The sequence below is a fragment of the Sturnus vulgaris genome, chromosome 6 (genome assembly GCF_052056855.1).
Source record: "Sturnus vulgaris isolate bStuVul1 chromosome 6, bStuVul1.hap1, whole genome shotgun sequence".
NCBI lineage: Eukaryota > Metazoa > Chordata > Aves > Passeriformes > Sturnidae > Sturnus > Sturnus vulgaris.
The window spans coordinates 10,693,708-10,712,681 of NC_142248.1; the positions used below are offsets into that span (position 1 = coordinate 10,693,708).

The window sequence follows — 18,974 nt, forward strand, 5'->3', positions numbered from 1 at the left end:
CACTGAGCCCGTACTCTGGGATTTGCTCTGCCAACTCTCACATGCCAGAGGTCTGAGGCTTCCTCCCCTGACTGTCTGGAGCGAGCACCACAATGCTGGGCCCCCACCAAACATCCCGTGGGCTCGGGATGGGGGACGGGAGAGGAGGGACTGGGAACACAGGCAGAGCGTGGATCCATGCCACTCCCCAGGGGAAGGGCTAAAACTGCCTTTTACTGTTTTTCTCTGACAGATCTCTTTACTCAGTGCTATATAATATAGCCCCAAACATATTCTAAGTAGCCAAGGGCTGCCTGGCCATCTGTTTGAAGACACAAACCTTCTGATGCAGGAGTTCCCGAAGCCTGGACCATGGGACATTCACTATGGAGCCTGCAAAGGGAATTCTTCCCCTTTAAGAAGGCAGCCTGTACTTGTTTTGTTATGCTGCTTCAGGCCACTGCCACATCCATGAATGCTGATCCATACATGACTTGTATATGAAACAAAACGTGGGAACTTCTGCTCCAAGAGAGAAATCTTCCCTCCAACTCTTCCCTGCCAATCTCAGTCACAACTCTCAGAATTAAAATAAAGATTTGGTCATCTCACAGGTAACTACTCTCAGTTCCTGCCATAGCTTCTGGGGGTGTTTTTAATGAGAAATCCCAATTTTATCCAGCTATCTTGGGTAAAAGTGCCAAACAACTGCATGACTTAGTGCCTTTCAAAGCAAATTAGGCTTTTACAGGTGCATTTACAAATGGTATCTGTGGCCTGCACTAAATTAATTAAGAAAGAAACAGACCCACATAACTGAAATATGTGTATATCCCTAACTGTTTTTGTATTACATTTCATTTTATGTATTTATTCCAATTTAAAGCAAAGGCACCTTTCAAAGGCTCTAAGCACAATAAATTATACAACAAATACAGTCAAAGTTCCAGCAGTACTGAGATCACTTCTGGAGGAACTCAGCCAGCCCAGATCTGCTCACTTCCTCCATGAGAAGACAGTCCTGTAACTTCCCCATGCGATATTATATCACTTTCTCATATCCCCAGATGCAGTTTTCCCTCCCCTGAGACCGATGGGGTGACACCTAGAGAGATCCACTTTTCCCTCTCTGTGTCAGCTTACCTGTGTTAGCAGGGAAAGTTTTTTGGGGCAGCCAAAAGGAAACCCAAGGTTTGCCAAGGTATGGGGCAGAGCAGCCCATGGGTAATACTCACCTTTCCTTGCTCTTCCTGCCGGGGACTACCGGCTGGGGGGGCTCAGCCTGGATGCCCATCCAAGTGGCCTCTCAGAGAGGGGCAAGCCCCTGAAACAAGAGAAGTGTTGGGGTTTCTCATCCCACAAATCCCTGCAAGGAACCTTGCCCCATGTCACGGAGTGAGAAACTGCAGGCAGTGTCTTTGTGTCCTTAAAACATGAAACTCCCCAAAACATGCAAACTATTGGTGAGCAAAATAAAAGGGAACTGAACGTATCACAAACTGCCCTGATGCCTGTGACCCACAGGAATCCCAGCACCACCCGTACACCTGCTGCTGGTGTATGCCTTCCCCAGGCATATAGAAACCATAGCGTTAAGGAAAAGGTGAAATCGCTGGGGTTGGTGCTTTGAGGGTTTTTTTAATAAAGCCACATTTTCATATTTTCTTTACTTTTCCACTCTGCTCCACACCCCGGCACCAGGTTTCTGCCAAGGCACAGCCCCGTGCTGGGCGGCTGTGCTGATGGGGCGCTGGGCTGGGGTAGAGGTTTGGAGCTGCTGTGGCATCTGGCATGAAAAAATGTCCCGGGAAGCTGTTACATTAAATGGCCAAATCGATTTATTGAATGGCAGGTGTTAGCTACAAACAGATGGAGAACATAAAGGCATAAGCAGGCATTTGTATGGAAAAGAAGCCATCGATTTGTAGCGAGAGACTCAATGGTGATCGTTACAGCCTTTAACAGATATGTGCTTTTTTTTCACGGGCCGGGCGCGGGGCGGCTCGGGGCGAGCGGGGAGCGCGGCGCGGGCCCGCCGGCGGCGGCTGCCGCGGGCTCCCCCGGCTCCTGTGCTCCCCCGGGCTCCCCTGGGCTCCCCCGGCTCCCCCCGGCTCCCCCGGGCTCCCCCGGCTCCCCTGTGCTCCCCCGGCTCCCGGGCTCACCCGGGCTCCCCTGGCTCCCGGGCCGGCCCCGCGCGGGAGGGAAGGGCAGGGAAGGGCTGGCGGGCGCTGCCCGGCGGTGCCGCCCGCCCCAGTTGCGGCTCGGCGTGTCCGGGCCGCCCGTGGCAGCGCCCCGCGGCAGATGAGGCACGCGCCGGCCTCATTACAATGAGAATGGGCAGGCTGGAGGGGCCATGTGGCAGCAACAGTTTGCAAATCCCCCCTCCTTCTGTGCGAATCGGGAAACATTTCCAAACATTTGTACCCCAAATCGACCACATTAACACCCCTCCGAGCGGCGCTCCCTGGAGGGATGCTCCACGCTACGGGCATTTAGGCAGAAACAAAACAAGCAAGGAGGATTTTTTTTCTCCCTTCTTTTCTCTCCTCCTTTTTTTTTTTTTCCTTTTTTTTTTCTTAGAGGCTCTCGGGGTGTGTCAGCGCTGAATCGATGCGCAACTTTCTAGCTAAGGGGCTTTAAAGTCATCGGGGAATCCGTCTTGAAAAGCGGAGTTGTGCACTTGGAAGGGCTGGCGGGCGCTGAATAAATGGGCGAGACTCTGACTAAGAGATCAAACTCACTCCATGATCAAAGAGGTGACCAGCGAGGCCAGCCCCGAAACAGACCTCAGAGCCAGGAAGCAGGAACGCTCCCGAGAAAGGCGCGCAAGGCGCTCAGTAAAGCACCGCACCGCGCTCGTACGGGCACTAGGGATGCTGCACTGACCGACAAAATTGTCATGATAAATTTGAACGAGTGTAAGGCGGCCCGCGGGACTCCGGCGGTGCGAGGGGTTTCTGGGCGCCCCGCAGCCCACGCCCCTGGGAGTGAGGGGGTCGGCTCCCGGGGAAAGGTGACTAAAGGGCTCCAAGGCGCTGCTCCTCGCTCCGCGCCCCGCCATCCGGTCCCAAATGAGTGCGGGGAAGGGCAGGTGCGCGGGCAGCGGCTGGCGCTGGGGGCAGGGGAGGGGTGTGAGCAGCCGTGCCCCTCGGGCATCCGCACCGCTCCCGGGTACAGGGAAGGGTCAGTCGTCCCCCAGGTTAGGGGAAAGGGGAAGACGCAGGACGCCCCCAGCTAAGCTCGACTCGGCCGGGAAGCCAGGCCAGCTTGGCTATGGCTTCATGCTGCTTTAGGGGACAGCTTAGGACACCTGGGACACAGGGGAAGCAGGGACAGCGTCGGGCGTGTCTCATTCCAAAAATCCCGGGTGGCACCACGGCGCTGCCGGAGCATCAGGCACGTCCTGCCCGGCCGTAGGTACGGGTGTTCTGTGTCTTCAGCACCTTAAAGGCAGCCCAGCAGAAGCCACGCAAAAAGCGCATGGTGGCAACAACATTACCGGGAGCCGCTTAAGCCCAGACTCACTCTCCGCAGGAGTTTTCCCCGTGGGTGAGGCAGGCAGATTAGAAAGCATGGAGCTTTCAGAGAAAGAGAAAAGCGGGGCTGATGATCACGATGCAGGCGCTGCTGGCTGAGTCTGTGCTGGCGGTAGCGAGCCCTTCGCAGCCCCTTTCCCGGGGTTTGGCAGGCTGAGAGCAGCAGGACACGGGCGGCCGGGGGCGGGGGGGCTCGGGCAGGTCCCGCGGGTGGGGGAGCGCTGGACGTTCCCCCCGGGAACGGAGGAGGGCAGCCTGGCACGAGGGCTCGGGGGGAGGGATGGCTTGGCCAGGCTGGCAACTTTCACCCGCCCGGAATTAATTAACGTTGTCTCGTTAGCGAGATGCGTTTGGCCCGGCCACGCGTATGCTGAGCCGGGCCAGCCTGGAGACAAACCGGCAGCAAATGGGGCGCGAAAGAGGGGAAGAAAGCGCCCTGACCTCGAGTAAGTGAGCTGGAGAGAGAGGGAGCAGTGTGGAAAGGACGGGGAGACAGCGATCACCGGCTGTGTCCGGTCCGGTCAGTGCCCAGCATCCCGACAGGGGCTGCGGGCAGACCCCCTTGGCAAAGCCGGGGACTCTGCGGGCTTTTCCCCCGTCCCGAGGACACGTACCCCTCGAACTGAGCCGAGGATCTTAGGGGACATGGCTGGGCTGCTGCTCTGCAAGTGACCCAGGATGGCGTGCTGGGCACAGGAAAGAGTTTGAAGGAGTTGTGCTTCTAATCTGCTCTGGGCCGACGTTCAGGCTCAGCTGTTTGATGCTATTAGCGAAACTTTTTTTTTCGTTATCTGAACTCCCTGTGCGTGTGTGTCAACATGCAGCAGGTGGTTTATTATAGTCCCCTGTTATTATTTTATTACGAACTCTTTTTATAGCTGCAATCAAAATAATGGTCTGGAGTTTCGAGGAGGATTTAGCGTCTGTTTTGCACCACTCACTCGATCTTCTGAAAATATTTGGTTTTAGGGGGGACGACACGTAGGGAGCTGGAGCAACTTGTGCTCCTGCCCGGAGCAAGCAAAGCTAGGTGCAAAGCTCGACTCGAAAAGCAGGGGCCACCCAAGGGCGATTGAGTGGGCTGAGGAGTGCTTGAGGGGCTTGCACCCCTTTCGTCAGATCTGGGGAAAGGCAGAGGTGGCAGCTCTTCTCCAGCCGCCAAGGTGCACTCCTCCAGGTTGGCAGAGAGGTTTGGCGGAGCTGTGAAAAGCAGAGATGAGCATGTCTTGCTTTAACCTACATTAGCTCCGGGTCCATATGGTAGATGCTGCCTGTGGATCCTCAGCACCAAAGCAAGGCCCTATTCTTGCACGCCGCCCTGCTTGTGCCAGATGGTGCCTGGACCAAGTGGCCATGCGTGGGGTGGCTCTGGTTAGCCTAATAAACGTCCAATACAAGTCAAAAATCAAAACACACACATACTAACATCTGCTAGAGCCTGCAGTACCCAGCTAGCCTTTCAATACTGAATTAAAGAGCCCCACAGCCCTTCTGTTCCCCTAGGTTAGACACTCATTACCATTTATCAAGCACTGATGTTATCTGGCCTCTCATTTTATTTAGTACCGAAGCTATTAGCATCAGATTTGATTTTGACAGTTGACGCTGCTGCTGGTAAAGCCGGGATCTGGCCGGGTGGATCGCTGCAAAATTCCGAGTTCATCAGCGGCGACACATTCCTCCTTCCCACTTGTTTACGAGGCCGAGACAAAAGAGCTCCTCGCCTGTGCCTCGCTGCCTCGCGGTTTATCTTCTCCACGGACACGGCTCCTGTCCTCACAAACACGTACCCCAGGCGACAGCCGGGCTACTCGGGACGGAGCCAAGCCAAGGGTGCCCGGCCTCGGGTGCAATCCCCCGACATTGCCAGAGTTTGTGCCTCCCGGCTTCGGCTTTCACAGGCTCAGTGGGGACCGGGAGAAGTTTTAATCCTCTTTTGGTGGCGACCCCGATTTCTAGCCTGCTCCTCACCCAAACCAATCCCGGAGGTGCCAGTGGCTTTCCCCCGCTCTCTCTCTGCGAAGCATTGTCGTGTTCCCCACCCCTGCCCCGGCCCTCCCGGTGACACCTCGGACGTTTGGACCCTGACCACATCCTGGGCCAAAGCCGGTCTCCAGGGAGAGCAGCAGCTTTAAATGTAAGAGGGAGCGCGACGGCCTGGGAAGTTTGGCTGAAGTGTGTCCTCCCCATGCTGCCTCGCCTCCAAACGATCCAGACCCCCGGCTGTCCTTATCCCTCCCAAACGAACTCGGATTGGGGAAGTAAGGCTGCGAGAACAGACCCTTTGGGAGAGCAGAGGGGCGGATGGGGACTGGCAGCGCTCTGTGCCCCGCGTTGCTCTCCAGGTGACCCACGCCGCGGAGGCCCGCAGCCTGGCGCGCCGGGCGCTGGCAGAAAGGTGGCAAGACCTCATTACCATACAGCTGAGGGTTTATCTCTCCCTCCCTCCTTCCCTCCCCCCCTCCGGCCTCCCATCCATTTAACAAGCTGAAATAAAAAGCCACATGAAAGGCCTTCTCTGTGCTTGGCTTTAATGAGGGACACGCGACCCAACAATAAGCGCACGCTGCAATCAGGCCAAGGGCTTTATGGCACACGCCAGACCGCAACCCGGCCGCGGCCAGACACGGCCCGGGGCCCCGCTCCCGCCCCGCTTGCCTGCAGGCGCCCGAACTTTCCCCTTGCCCATGTTCCTGGGAGCCGGGGCAGTCTCGGGAAAACCCAGCTCCGTCCTTGCTGTCGACCCCGACCACCTCACAGGAGCGCTCGCTCGCCACCGAATTCGGAAGGGCGGCCGAGCGCCCGTCGATCCCCGCCGTGCCCGCCTCCCCTGCCCTTCCTCGGTGGGCTCCGTTACTCGGGGTCAGCAATGGGGCAGGACCTGCGGCCCCAGAGCTGGGCGCTGCGCCCCGGGAGCCGCCCCGGGTGCCCGCCCGCCGGGCAAACATCGTTTTACTTTTGGTTTCTAGCCGGGGCCAGCCCCCGCCGGGCAGGGCAGCTCCTGCCCGCCGGCCGGCCGCGACTGCAGGGCACCGCGCCGCCCCGTCCCGCCGCCGGGACACGGCCGGGGAGGGGGGACACGCGTGGAGTTGTGGGGTGGAGGGCAACGGGAAACAAAAACTAACTAACTAACTAACTAACTAACTAACTAACTAACTAACTAACTAACGAGCGTATTTTTGAAACATTTCATCCTCTATTGTTCGGCCGCTGTAGAAAGCTGCCCTGTGGAGAGGCGTCTGATTTTCGAGGGAACTCTCTCTCCCAGTGTGAGCGCCGTAAATATCTCAACAGATGCTCGGCTCGTTCGTAATCAGCTCGGCTCCTCGGCGGGCAGCGCGGCAGCGGCGGCGGCGGCGGCGGCAGCAGGGTATTAATTCGGGATATGAGGGCTCTCCGCAACATTTGGTTCTTTTTTCCAGAAAGGAAAGATGGAAAAGGGGAGGGATCGCCCGTGAGTCTGACTGACAGTTTACATAATGAGCTTGTGAGGATGCGAGGCAACTATATAAACAGCTCGAAGCGAAGCAAGTTTTCCATTTACTGAGCGCTGTTAGCACCGGTTAAAGGAGGAGCGGTTCCACACTAAGCACTCCCCTCCGCGTCTCTCACCAAACCCACCCGGCTTTGGAGTTTATAAAGGCGACGACAGCGATCAGAGGTCGGCGGCTGGCTGCAGGATTAATTCCCAGAAGGGGACGGATCGACACCTGGATTTTACCTTCCGATTTCTGCTGGTGCTCGGGGAATATTTGGAAGAGCAGGTTGCTCCAGGAGAATCGCCGTGACGCCTCTCTTTTCTCCCTCGAACGAGAAGCGTTTGCTTGGTCCATTTGAGGAATACAGAAGGAAAACTAAACCCACTAAGAACTGGAAGCTCGAATAACACAAGGATGACAGCCTTGCGCATCTTTGGTTTGACGTTTCTGTTAACGATTTTGCAGCAGGTAATCACACACGAAAAAAAAAAAAAAGGGTTCGCGAAATGTAAAGTGGGTGATGGAAGCAAGTTTGCATGGCAAAGCCGGGTAAGGTCTGATTTGGCTATTTTGTGTGTCTCCCCTTTGTGCAGAGAGTGTCCGGCTCCGGCGTCTTCCAGCTGGAGCTACACGAATTCGTGAATAGCCACGGGTATCTGGCCAGCGGGAAGACCTGTTCCCCCCATTGCAGGACCTTCTTTCGCGTTTGTTTGAAGCATTTTCAGACAGTGGTTTCCCCGGGCTCCTGCACTTTCGGCAGCATCATCACTCCAGTTCTGGGAATAAACTCCTTCAGCATCAAGGATACAGAGAGATTTGACAGCCCCATCAAGCTGCCCTTTAACTTCACGTGGCCGGTGAGACTCTACTTTAAACCCGATTGCGATGGTGGGGCAGGAGGGTGGCCAGAGCACACTAACCGCGGCGGGCTGATAACTTGTAATGTCAACAAACTACTTTTGCCTTTAGAATTATTTCCAGAACTTCCTTTAAAAAAGGGGTTGGGGGGAGGGGGTGCGCTAAAAAGCGCAATGAGAAAGCTCATCCAGATCAGCAGCGCTTGGGATAACCAATGCTGTTAAGAGAGATAAAGCAAGGAGCTGGGGGGCTTGGAGGTGGGGATGTGTATCCACGGGAGGGAAGCGAGTATTCGCGGGGAGAGAGCGCAAATGCGGGGCAGGGCAGGGCAGGGCCGGTGCGCGGCGCGGCGGGGCGCGGCTCGGCCGGGCTGTGCGCGGTGGGGTGCGGGGCTGACGCTGCTTTCTCTCCCGCAGGGAACCTTCTCCCTGATCATCCAGGCCTGGCACGCGCCGGACAACTACCTGCCGGAAGGTGACTAGTGCGCGCGCCGCCGGCAGGGGGCGGGAGTGCCCCGGGGCCCGTCCCGAGAGCCCCCCCAGCCCCAGCCGCCCCCCCCCCCCCCCCCCCCGGCTCAGCTGTTTATGCCATAACTCCAGGGCCGGCTTTATCCCACCATCAGGAGCCGGTCCCCCAACGATATCCATCAGGGGCCGCTTTGATTCTGCCCCGGCCTAATCTCCAACACAATTGCGTTTCCTCCGGTTTATTTTTGGCGTGGGAAAGCGAGGCGGGCTGCGGTGAGAAAGCCGGGAGCCTGCCAGCAAGCCCCGTCCGCCTTTTCCTGTATTTTACACCTTGCTCGAATTCCGCCCTTTGGAAAGGAATAATGGCTTTGGGATGTTTTTCTGAGAGGAGAGGAAAAGGATATTTCACAGCAGCCCTCCTTTCACAGGCCCCTCGGCTGAGTCCCTTTGGCCCGGGTTCGCACACCCTGGTGGCCACCTTTTTGTACCCTTGCATACGTCAATATCCACACGCGTGCGTGTGTAAATGTATACATGTGTGTGTATGTATGTATGTGTGTGTGTGTGTGTGTGTGTACATCCATGTGCGTGCGGCGCATCCCGCTCCGCTGGCCCGGCGGGGTGGGACGCGGCGGGCTCGGAGCCGCTGACCCGCGCCCGCTCTCCCGCAGGTTCCCGGCCGCCCCCGGACGAGTGGCTCATCAGCCAGATGTCGATCCAGCGGTCGCTGTCGGTGGGCGAGGACTGGTCGCAGGACGTGCATCAGGGCCCGCTGACCAAGCTGCGCTACTCCTACCGCGTGGTCTGCAGCGAGAACTACTACGGCGAGAGCTGCTCCCGCCTCTGCAAGCGCCGCGACGACCGCTTCGGGCACTACGTGTGCGCGGCGGACGGGAGCCTGGCCTGCCTGCCCGGCTGGGCCGGCGAGTACTGCACCGAGCGTGAGTGCCACGGGCGGCGCGGCGGGGAGGGCAGCGCGGCTCTAAAGCTCACGGAGGCCTCCCGTGGCCCGGGCCGTGTTTTCGTGCCGACCTCTCCACTCCCTGTCTGGAGAGGCAAAGTTGCGCGCTGAGGACTTTGCCCCCTTTGGCTGCAGCCACCCAGCGCTGTGCTGCACCTCTGCGAGCCTTAGCAGCAAGGAGCGAGCTGGCAGGAAAGGGAGCTTGGCTGATAGCCCTGAATAGCAGTAGCTGTTGCAAGGTAAAAGGGTAGCAGCTTGCTCACACGAAGTCTGCCACCAACCATTCCTGCAGCCAGAGGACATGAGACAGGTGTTGCAGTGTAGTAGTGGGAACCTTTACTCTGAGCTCAGGGTACCACTGGGTTTTTTCAGCCTTTCATTAGCACAAGCCAAAGCCATTTCTCTTGCTGCTTTACTAGCAAGAGTTGCAAGAGTTCATGTTTGTTGCATAAACAGAAAAACTAAAGGACAACTTGTCAAGCGTTGGCTCTTTTTGTTCACTTCCTCCTGCTCTAGAACTCCTTGTGCCAAGAAGTTTTAAAACAAAACTTTGAAAACTTTGAAACTCTTTTTTAAAGTGTTTTTTAAAAAGCTTTTTATCCTTTAAAAGTGACTTCTGTAGCACCATGTGTATTTACCTAAACATTTATGCTTTTTTATGTTCTTTTCACAGCCATCTGTCTGGCTGGATGTACCGAACAGAATGGATACTGCAACAAGCCTGGAGAGTGCATGTGAGTAGATGGCAATTGCAGTCTGAACATCAGTTAAAATGTTGCTGTGTAATAGAAACTTAAACTCTTCTCCATGTCATTAATGTTTTAATTGGACTTTTCTTTCAGCTGCCGTCCTGGTTGGCAGGGCCGCTACTGTGATGAATGCATTCCCCACATAGGCTGCCGCCACGGGACGTGTAAAACACAATGGCAGTGCATCTGTGATGAGGGATGGGGTGGCCTCTTCTGTGATCAAGGTTAGTTCTGAAGCTTGCACTTACATCTTTAGGGTGGGTACTCCTTAGTACTGCACTAAGGAATCTGACACACTGGATGTGGAATTAAATTTCCCCAAGGTACATTTTCACAGGCGTCAGTTTGTAGCTCTGCAGCCTTACATACCAGTTCCTGTAGTAATTTTGTCTGAAAACGAGGAAACCTTTTTGGTAGCTGCAGTTTTTCTCTTGCAAAAGAAGTTTCTCTTGGAGAAAGACTTAACAATCTGGATGAGTGTTGATCAGACGAGTTTTATGCCTGGTCAAGCAAAGTTTAACTTATTCCTTGTACAAGTATAACAATTTAATAAATAGTTTCCAGAAGCAGTAAACACCGTAATTTGGGCCTTCCTTATTTTGCATTCAAGGAAGTTAACTCATGTGATAAGTCTGGAGCATGAGAGAAAAATCATGTAAGAATGAAAAGTGCAGGTTCCATTTTAAGGTACACCAGACCACTTCCACCTATTCAACCCACTGAATCACTGAACCGTAGCCAGCTGAGCAGTCATGTCCTCAAGGCCATATATGCACTGCTGGCACTGAGATCATTAAGTGCTCAAAGCAGGCTAAGTGTTTCCAGGACAGTTATAGGATTAAGATGGTGAAGGCTGAATTAAGCAGGAAAAGTAAAATTGCAGATTTTTTTTTCTGCTTGTAGTTATCTATTAACCAGTTGCATTCAAATTACTCTGTAGTATTTACAGAGATAATAAAGCTTTTCTTACTTACGTAAGAATTACTGCCTCAAATTTAAAGGGAAAAAAAAAGAAAAGGACCGCCAAGCTTGGCAGAGCATTTTAAAGTTTAATCTACTAACATCCATAACAAGAGAGCAAATAAACAATGAAAGATTTCTAGTGTTTGTTTAAATCTCAAAGCCAAAACATCTTGTATTTTTCCTCCCTGCCCTTCCAGAATGTGCCTCAGAGCACACCTTTCAAAGATGGGGCTCACTCTTTCATGTACATGAAGTGTCCATAGTGCTATGGTGTATGTTTTGGAGAACACACTCTTATGAAGTACATTTTCCAATTCTGTACCTGAATCCCATTGTAGCTAAAAGTTTTGTCCACAAAAAAAAAGAGAATATGCCAAAACACTGAGAGAGTTATATTTTTGCCAGATCTCTCAAAAATTCAGAGCTCAAGCAATAGATGGTAATCAGATTATGACTGGTAATAACCCAGATAACAATCTCCAGTATTCCCATTGATAGCAAAATGAAATGCTTCATTGGAAATTCTGTCTTTTTTCTCGACTACAGCCTTTTTGTACTCGTCTCTTCTCCCAGCTGTCAAAGACACGTTCTCCTAACTTTGGTATCTTTGCAGATCTGAACTACTGCACTCACCACAGGCCATGCAAGAATGGAGCAACTTGCATGAACACTGGCCAGGGCAGCTACACGTGTGCGTGCAAACCCGGCTTCACCGGCGTCGACTGCGAGCACGAGATCAGCGAGTGCGACAGCAATCCCTGCAGGAACGGCGGTAGCTGCACGGTAGGGGCATTTTAAATGAAGTGAAGCCTTTGTGTGAAGCAAGCCCCGGTGTACCTTTTCAGAAACGGTTCTGTAACAACGGAATGGGAATTCGATAGGACGCGGGTTCATTGCTGACGCTCACAGCTATCGTACTGAACCCTGTCCGAGAGGTGTCGGGGGAGGAAGTCTGCTACAGGAGGAGATGGATCACCTAGATTAGAACTAGCCAACTGATCCTTGGGTTTCTGTGGCAGCCATTATGAGAACTCGGCAAGATCCAGGGCTGGTGAGGGAGCAGATCTGTTAAAAATGAACTTCTCGAACCGCCGTTCATACAGAAACGCACCGAGTTTGTATTTTAACAGCAAATAAAAGAAAATTTTGCTTTCCGCTATAAGAAAATAGTGTCAAACGATAAGGGGGGAATCAGCTCAAGCTTTCTGTAAAGCAGAATTCCACACTTTTAGATTCTTGTAGCTTAGTGTTTCAGCCTGGTTTTGGACCCAGTTAATGACAGATTCTTTCCAATGATGGATTGGTAAAGGCTGATTGATTATAGATATCAAATGTAATCTGATGCATGTTTAGATTAAAGCTAATGCAATTTTTAGATTAAAGCACAAGATCCTACCTCCCTTCTCCCAAGGCCTTGGACATACAGTACTTGGAAAGAAGAAACAGTTTGTTATGATTTAAGTGGTGGGACTTAGCCAAGCCAAAGCAACTTAAACCCTTGTGAAATAAAAAAGGGCTCTCACACTGAGGATAAATGACCTGATCGCAGCTGCGAGGTCAGCACATACCACTCTGCTCTGGGAAGGCCTCTGGGAAGATCTCTGGATCCCATTAGACAGTAGTGGTGTTAGCAAAGTTTTTGTCTAGCTGCCTGCGTGTTTCCTACAACTGCATCTGCTCTGCGTGTGTATCTGCACAATTACTCCCGTGTGCTGAGTACAGCTGATCCACAACTCTGTCCCTCACAGTCCAACCTGCAGTTGTTCACCCTCCTGATGCTGCTTTTGCCACATCAGGCTGTGGATGAGAAGGGACTGAGCAGCGCTTCTGCTGACCAGAACTAAGCATGCAGGGAGCTATCATTGGTTTCCATTAAATAACAGTGGCCTGATGTTGTGTTTTGCAGGATATGGAGAATGGTTATCACTGCCTGTGCCCCCCTGGCTACTATGGCACTCACTGTGAGCACAGTGCTCTGACATGTATAGATTCTCCGTGCTTCAATGGTGGCACGTGCTTGGAAAAGGAGCAAGGGGCCAGCTACGCTTGCGTTTGCCCTTTTGGCTTCACAGGGTCAAACTGCGAAAAAAAAGTAGACAGGTGCACAAGCAACCCGTGTGCAAATGGTGAGTCTTTTTACCAAAAATCTCGTGGCCCTGACTCATTTGTGCTTTTCAGTGCAGAAGTGATAGAAATCCAATCTGACCTCTACTCTTCCTCTAGAGCATTAGTCCCTCTCCCCCGCTGTATTCCACATCCACCCTAATTTTAGTCTCTTGCTGGGGCGGGACTTTCACTGGCATTTTCTATGCAGCACAACAATGCACGAGGTTTATCATATGATGGGGAAGATGGCAGAATTAAATCAAAGTAACAGTCTTACATATTTAGAAGGGACATAATTTTAAGGCAGAGTGGTACAATTAGGTAAAGTAGAATGAACTTTTAGATGTGCAGTTGTTTCGTAAAATAATGTCTCTCTTCTTGAGGTAGTACAACATACTGACCAGGGAAAGGTTTAGATTTCTGAGTGAAGTGCATTGCAGACTAATTTTTATTTTACTTTTTTTTCCCCCTCAGATGGTAGTTGCTTTTACCTTGGGCAGATCCGTGTGTGCCGCTGTCGGCCTGGTTTCTCTGGTCAGAAATGTGAGATAAACATCAATGATTGTGCCAGAAACCCGTGTTCCAACGGGGGGACTTGTCACGATCTCATCAACGACTACACCTGCACATGCATGCCAGGCTACAGTGGCAGGAACTGTGACATCAAAACCAGAGATGAGTGTGCTTCTGGGCCATGTGAGAATGGAGGCACATGCTACAGCGGACTTTATAGTGCCAACTTTGTTTGCTACTGTCCTTCTGGCTTCATGGGCAACCGCTGTGAATTGCCAGTTTATTCAGTGCCCGTTACACTTCCTCCTAAACCAGTCCCCTGGATTGCTATATCCATGGGGGTGGGGCTGGTGGCTTTGCTCATACTGTTCTGCATGATAGCAATGGTCATCAGGCAGATGAGGATGCACCCAGAGCAGGAGTTGGAGACAATGAACAACCTGTCTGACTTCCAGAAGGACAATCTCATTCCAGCTTCCCAGCTGAAAAACACCAATAAAAATAAAGACCTTGAAGTGGACTGTGGGCTGGAGAAATCAAACTACAAACCCAAGAACCATAAACTGGACTACAATCTGGTAAAAGACCTGACAAGTAGAGGGACACCGGAAGATAAATATTACAAAAGTGAAAAATGTTTAGGAGAGAAGTCTCCCCTCCGACTACACAGGTGAGAATGAAGTTTTTATTAGAGTCTTTCTTAAAGCCACTCATCTTCATATCAGTCTAGAAGCTGGTGAGCATATGAGGTGAAAAGAAACCTCAAGCAGATAATATACAAAACAAACCAGATCAAAGCCAGGAATCTTCATACTGGAGTATGTGTGTCACAACCAAGTGGTATCCTTAGCTAAGGCAATTAATTTGAGTGTTTGTGCAGGGTGCTGTTAGTATGGATACTGTGAAAGAACCTGGATTGGCTAGGCCAGTGGTGAAAGTAAGAAATGTCTCTTCCTCAGTAGGTCTTGGAGGAACAGCAGTTAAGACATACAGTGATTAAAAATAAGTATTTTACTTTGTAAGAAGGCAAGATGATCTGCTTACTGAGAAGAATGATGGAGTGAAAACAACTCCTCTCTTTCAAAAGGAGAAAAGGGAGGGTATTCAGTGGCTTACCAGTCTTCTGACTGGTGTACTGAAGGTCTTGTCTGGGATCTGTGTGTGTGGTTGTTACACAAGGGCTGTGAGGAGCACACTGTTAGGTTGGACATGGCAGGAGCATAGGAAGGCTCTCCTTGCTGTTCCTTGCTTCCACTTCTCTCGCATAATATCCCGACAGACACAGAACGTGGGAAACTTGATCCCATGCACTTCCCTTCCACATGGCTATCTCATTCCACTGCTCCATATTCATGGTAGATTTTGAGAGTCAGGCTTGTTAGTAGTCAGCTAATGTTCTTTTTTCTCTGCCCTGCCTCAGTGAAAAGCCAGAATGCAGAATATCAGCGATATGCTCTCCGAGGGATTCAATGTACCAGTCCGTCTTTGTGATAACAGAAGAAAGGAATGAGTGCATCATAGCCACAGAGGTAAGTAAGCACAGAGGTAGACAGACATAAATTCACAAAGTAAAAGGGTAAATTATCCTTTAGTATTGTATCTGAGGAGGTTCCTTTATTTCCAGGGATCATGATGCTTCCCAGCATTTTCCTCTCCTCTTCTGTGGCCCACACAGAACATACAAGTGGGGAAAATTAAAAAATTAGCCACTCTGATTTTATTAAACCAGAGGTTTTGGGCATAGATAAGTCAGTGGTAGATGAAAACACAGAACATCAGCCCATAAAAATTCAGCACATTGTAGGATTATTTCCTCTTAAATAGGTGGTCAGAAAAAATGGAAATAATAATCATTCTTAGGCCTATTGATGTAAGGCCATGTTTTTTCCTGTGACTACAATGGATAATCTTTGTTCTGTGGAAAGAGGCAAAGCTATAGATTTCTAGCTGAAGATGGAAGGTAGCAGAATGTGTTAGGATAGGCATAACAGCCATTTAGGAAGTCTGTTATAAGGTAATTTCAACCTCTTAGCATTTAAGCTCCAGCTAAATATTCTCTTACAGAAGTTAATGCTGTTACTGATAAAAACATCTTGACTTTACATTATATTGAAAAGCTGGATACACAAAAAAAGGAAAGGCCTAACACTGACCTTTAAAGACTAAAAAGCGAGTATTGAGGAACCAACTAGCTCCTGAAGAATTACCAACCTTTTGGAAATAGTGTCAGTGGAAGTTAAAGGCAATTTGGTGTTAACCAATACCTGTCTTCTTCAGTGTAGCCATCTTTAGGATTACTTTCACCCTGTAGGAAAGAGAAGCTTGCTGTGCCATACAGCAGTGATCTGTGAATTCAGATCTGCAGGACTCAGTCTCCCGTTCCAAGGTGGATATCAGATTTCCCCTTGAAAGCAAGCTGGAACACAAGTCAACCAACAATATTAAAAGTTTAAGACTAAGTGAAAGCAGTCAAAGATACAAATGACAGCTAGACGCTTCATTCCCATTAAGTCACCTAAATACTGTATTTTCAAAGATCTTGCTGGCCAAAGCTAGGCTCCCAAATTTACACCAGGCTTCTCCAGAAATGTTTCTATTTTCAGAATAACAGCCCCTATAATCTCTCTCCACATCATTCAGGTTTAATGTTTCTAAACACAAGCTATTTAACTATACCGTGTGCTTTATACAGAGCCCTAATGTTAAGTACCCAGGTTTGTAAGCATTCTCCCCCTCAGGCCAGGGGGAGAGAGGCCACTTATCACACAGATGACTTTTTTTTTTTTTGCTGGTAATTCTTTGCCGCTGGACCCAGCTGAAAGCATTGAGCACTGAGAATTAAACTGCAGTAATGTTTGGGTTAAATTGCTTTGGTTTGCCTTATAGTTTGTTAGTTCTGCACTACTCTGTATGCCATGATTCCTTCTCATTCCTGGTGTTATTTTATATCCTGACAGGTATAAGACTGAAGATCGGCCCATTTGCACCTCAGATGTGGTGATGCCAGTAGATGGACGTTCCTGCTGCATTGTTTACAATTCAGAACTGGATTGGACTGTTTTTAATTACATGCAACTTGCTGCTCTCAGGCGGAGGATGGAACTGAGTGAACTGGACAGACTGTGAATTTACTGAAAGATGCAATACACCTTTTTGTTCTTACTGCCCTTGTTTGAAGTTTGATACCAGAAATCTCATTTGCTATTGAAAAGGGGAGGCAGAGGGAAGAGAGAGGTTAAAAATGTCGGTGTTTTAAAATATGCTGAGGCCAGTTCCTCATGGACAGACCCCTGGCTTTCCAGAACTCTGGTTATGGGAGGTGCTGGTAGATAAGGAGGCACATAACTGTCACAGGTGTTGCCATGGAAGGTGCAAAGCAAGACACATTCTATGCAGATAATGGATACAGCATAAATGAAGTCTCCATTTTTTCTGGGTTTAAAAGTGCCTATAATGTGTCAAGAGAATCTAACAAGCCCAAACAGAAACTTGACTGCTCTTTTTGCAGTTACCTGAACAGTACTGGGCAGAGGTGGTTGATCCTTCCTGTTACACATCCATTTGCATCTCCTCTCTCCTGCTGCATGTACTGGAGACTGTGTAAGGGATGAGAGGAGGAGGAAAGAAGAGAACTGAATTTACATGTCATCTCATTTGGTGATGCTTTGGAGAACTGATTGACTCAAGCCACGATGTGGAACATGATTTTTGTGGAAGTTGTGATAAGGAATGTGTACTGCCTCGTCCCCATTGATAGGGAGGAGGTGTGATCCCAGCTCTATATAAAGCCTTAAAAATGCGTTTAAAATCAATCAGCTCCTAGAACCTTTATGTGCTGAGCTATCTCAGCTGTTTTCATGCCCTTTGCACTACCAGTGATTGTGAATAGACATTACTTCTTTTCTTCTCCTTCCTCATTCTCTTCCCCCTGCCTTATTTTGACACAAATTCAGGGGTTTATGTCGTGTTTCTGAATTAGGTGCCACCTTTTACTGCAAATAGTCTCAAAATTGCAGATGTTACTTTCTGAAGAAGCAGCAGCAGGGTGACCCAGCCCACTTACCCCCCCATTTCTCCATCTGGTTGCAAAACTCCAACTCTTGTTCTTCATCCCAGTTCTAAGTGCCCAGTAGTGAAGCACCCACTGAGATGCCCTCCACCAAGGCAGGTGGAGATTGGAGTCAGAAGGTTTTAGGCTCATCCTCTTTCTTTCATACCCACCCACTGCTACATGGAAAATACTCTGTGTCTGTCCCTGGAAACCAGAGGCAGGCAGGAGCCCCTTCCTTCTATACATATTTACAGCAATAATACCAGACACCCCCGTGGAAAGTGCCGTGACACCCATAAATGAGACCAGGGCATGGGGCAGAATGAGGAGGGAGAAACAAGATCTCTTAGAAGAAAGCTGGACTGTGCTGTCTCTCTGACAGTGATATTCCTGCCCTTGTAAAGCCTGGTGTTGGACTAGCCCATCTACTCCCTTGAACTGTGCAGACAAGACCCCTCCATATTGTCCACTACTGACCTTCTGCTCTGACCACGTAGGACCATTTTGAAGATGACCTTCAGAAATCAATAATATGGGTTTTAGTTTGTCTGTTTGTAGTTTATTTTGAAGACTAGTATTTCAGTAATTTAAAAAAAATCAGAAGCACTGAACTTTCTACGTTTTATAACATTATTTTGTATATAATGTATATTTATAATCAAAACAGAAGTGTAAATATGTTTATTACTTCTCGTGTAATGTTTTTAATGTGATGACAAAGTTTGAATTTTATTTTTTTTTTCAAGCAATGAAAATACTTTCCTGCTACTACAAAGTTTGTTGTTGTTTGTCCTTTTACACCTGTTATTCTGTGACAGCCAAGGTTAGCAAAGCCCCCCAGAAGTAACCTTGTCTGCCTGGTCCTTGCAGTCCTTCATTTACATTTTGCACACTAACCGATGTCAGCTGCTTTTTATAAAAAAAGTTATAGTGTTAACACCTGTCAGCAAAGTTGTTCAGCTGAGTGGCATTCAGCTGACATTTTGAAATGTTATACATATTTATATTGTGATAGATAATACTTGAATTCCATATATACATATATATATATGTATATACACACACACACGCACACATTCCCTTGCTATGGTGTGGGACTGAACTGTCAGAAAAGTTATTTCTATTAATGCAGTCTTCTTCTCCCCTGACAACTCATGATACAAAAGATGCAGATTTAATACCATTTCAAAGTAGCTTAATAAATGCGTTGTCTTGGGGTTCACTTACAGAACAAAACACTATTGCTATCTTTTAAATAGTAATTTTTTTCTGTTTTCTTTAAACACTTAATAAGACCCAAAACTTGTCCAGA

At 49.8% G+C, this 18,974-nt stretch overlaps 1 protein-coding gene across 1 annotated transcript; it reads left to right on the forward strand.

Moving 5' to 3' along the window:
* The first annotated feature begins 6,824 nt into the window (after window positions 1-6,824).
* On the forward strand, window positions 6,825-18,437 carry DLL4 (delta like canonical Notch ligand 4). Its single transcript, XM_014869232.2, has 11 exons — window positions 6,825-7,462; window positions 7,588-7,851; window positions 8,269-8,326; window positions 8,991-9,260; window positions 9,954-10,014; window positions 10,123-10,253; window positions 11,606-11,775; window positions 12,899-13,118; window positions 13,573-14,281; window positions 15,032-15,140; window positions 16,569-18,437. The coding sequence occupies exons 1-11, from the start codon at window positions 7,409-7,411 to the stop codon at window positions 16,572-16,574; spliced, it is 2,052 nt and encodes a 683-aa protein (XP_014724718.1). The 5' UTR covers window positions 6,825-7,408; the 3' UTR covers window positions 16,575-18,437.
* The last annotated feature ends 537 nt before the right edge of the window (window positions 18,438-18,974 follow it).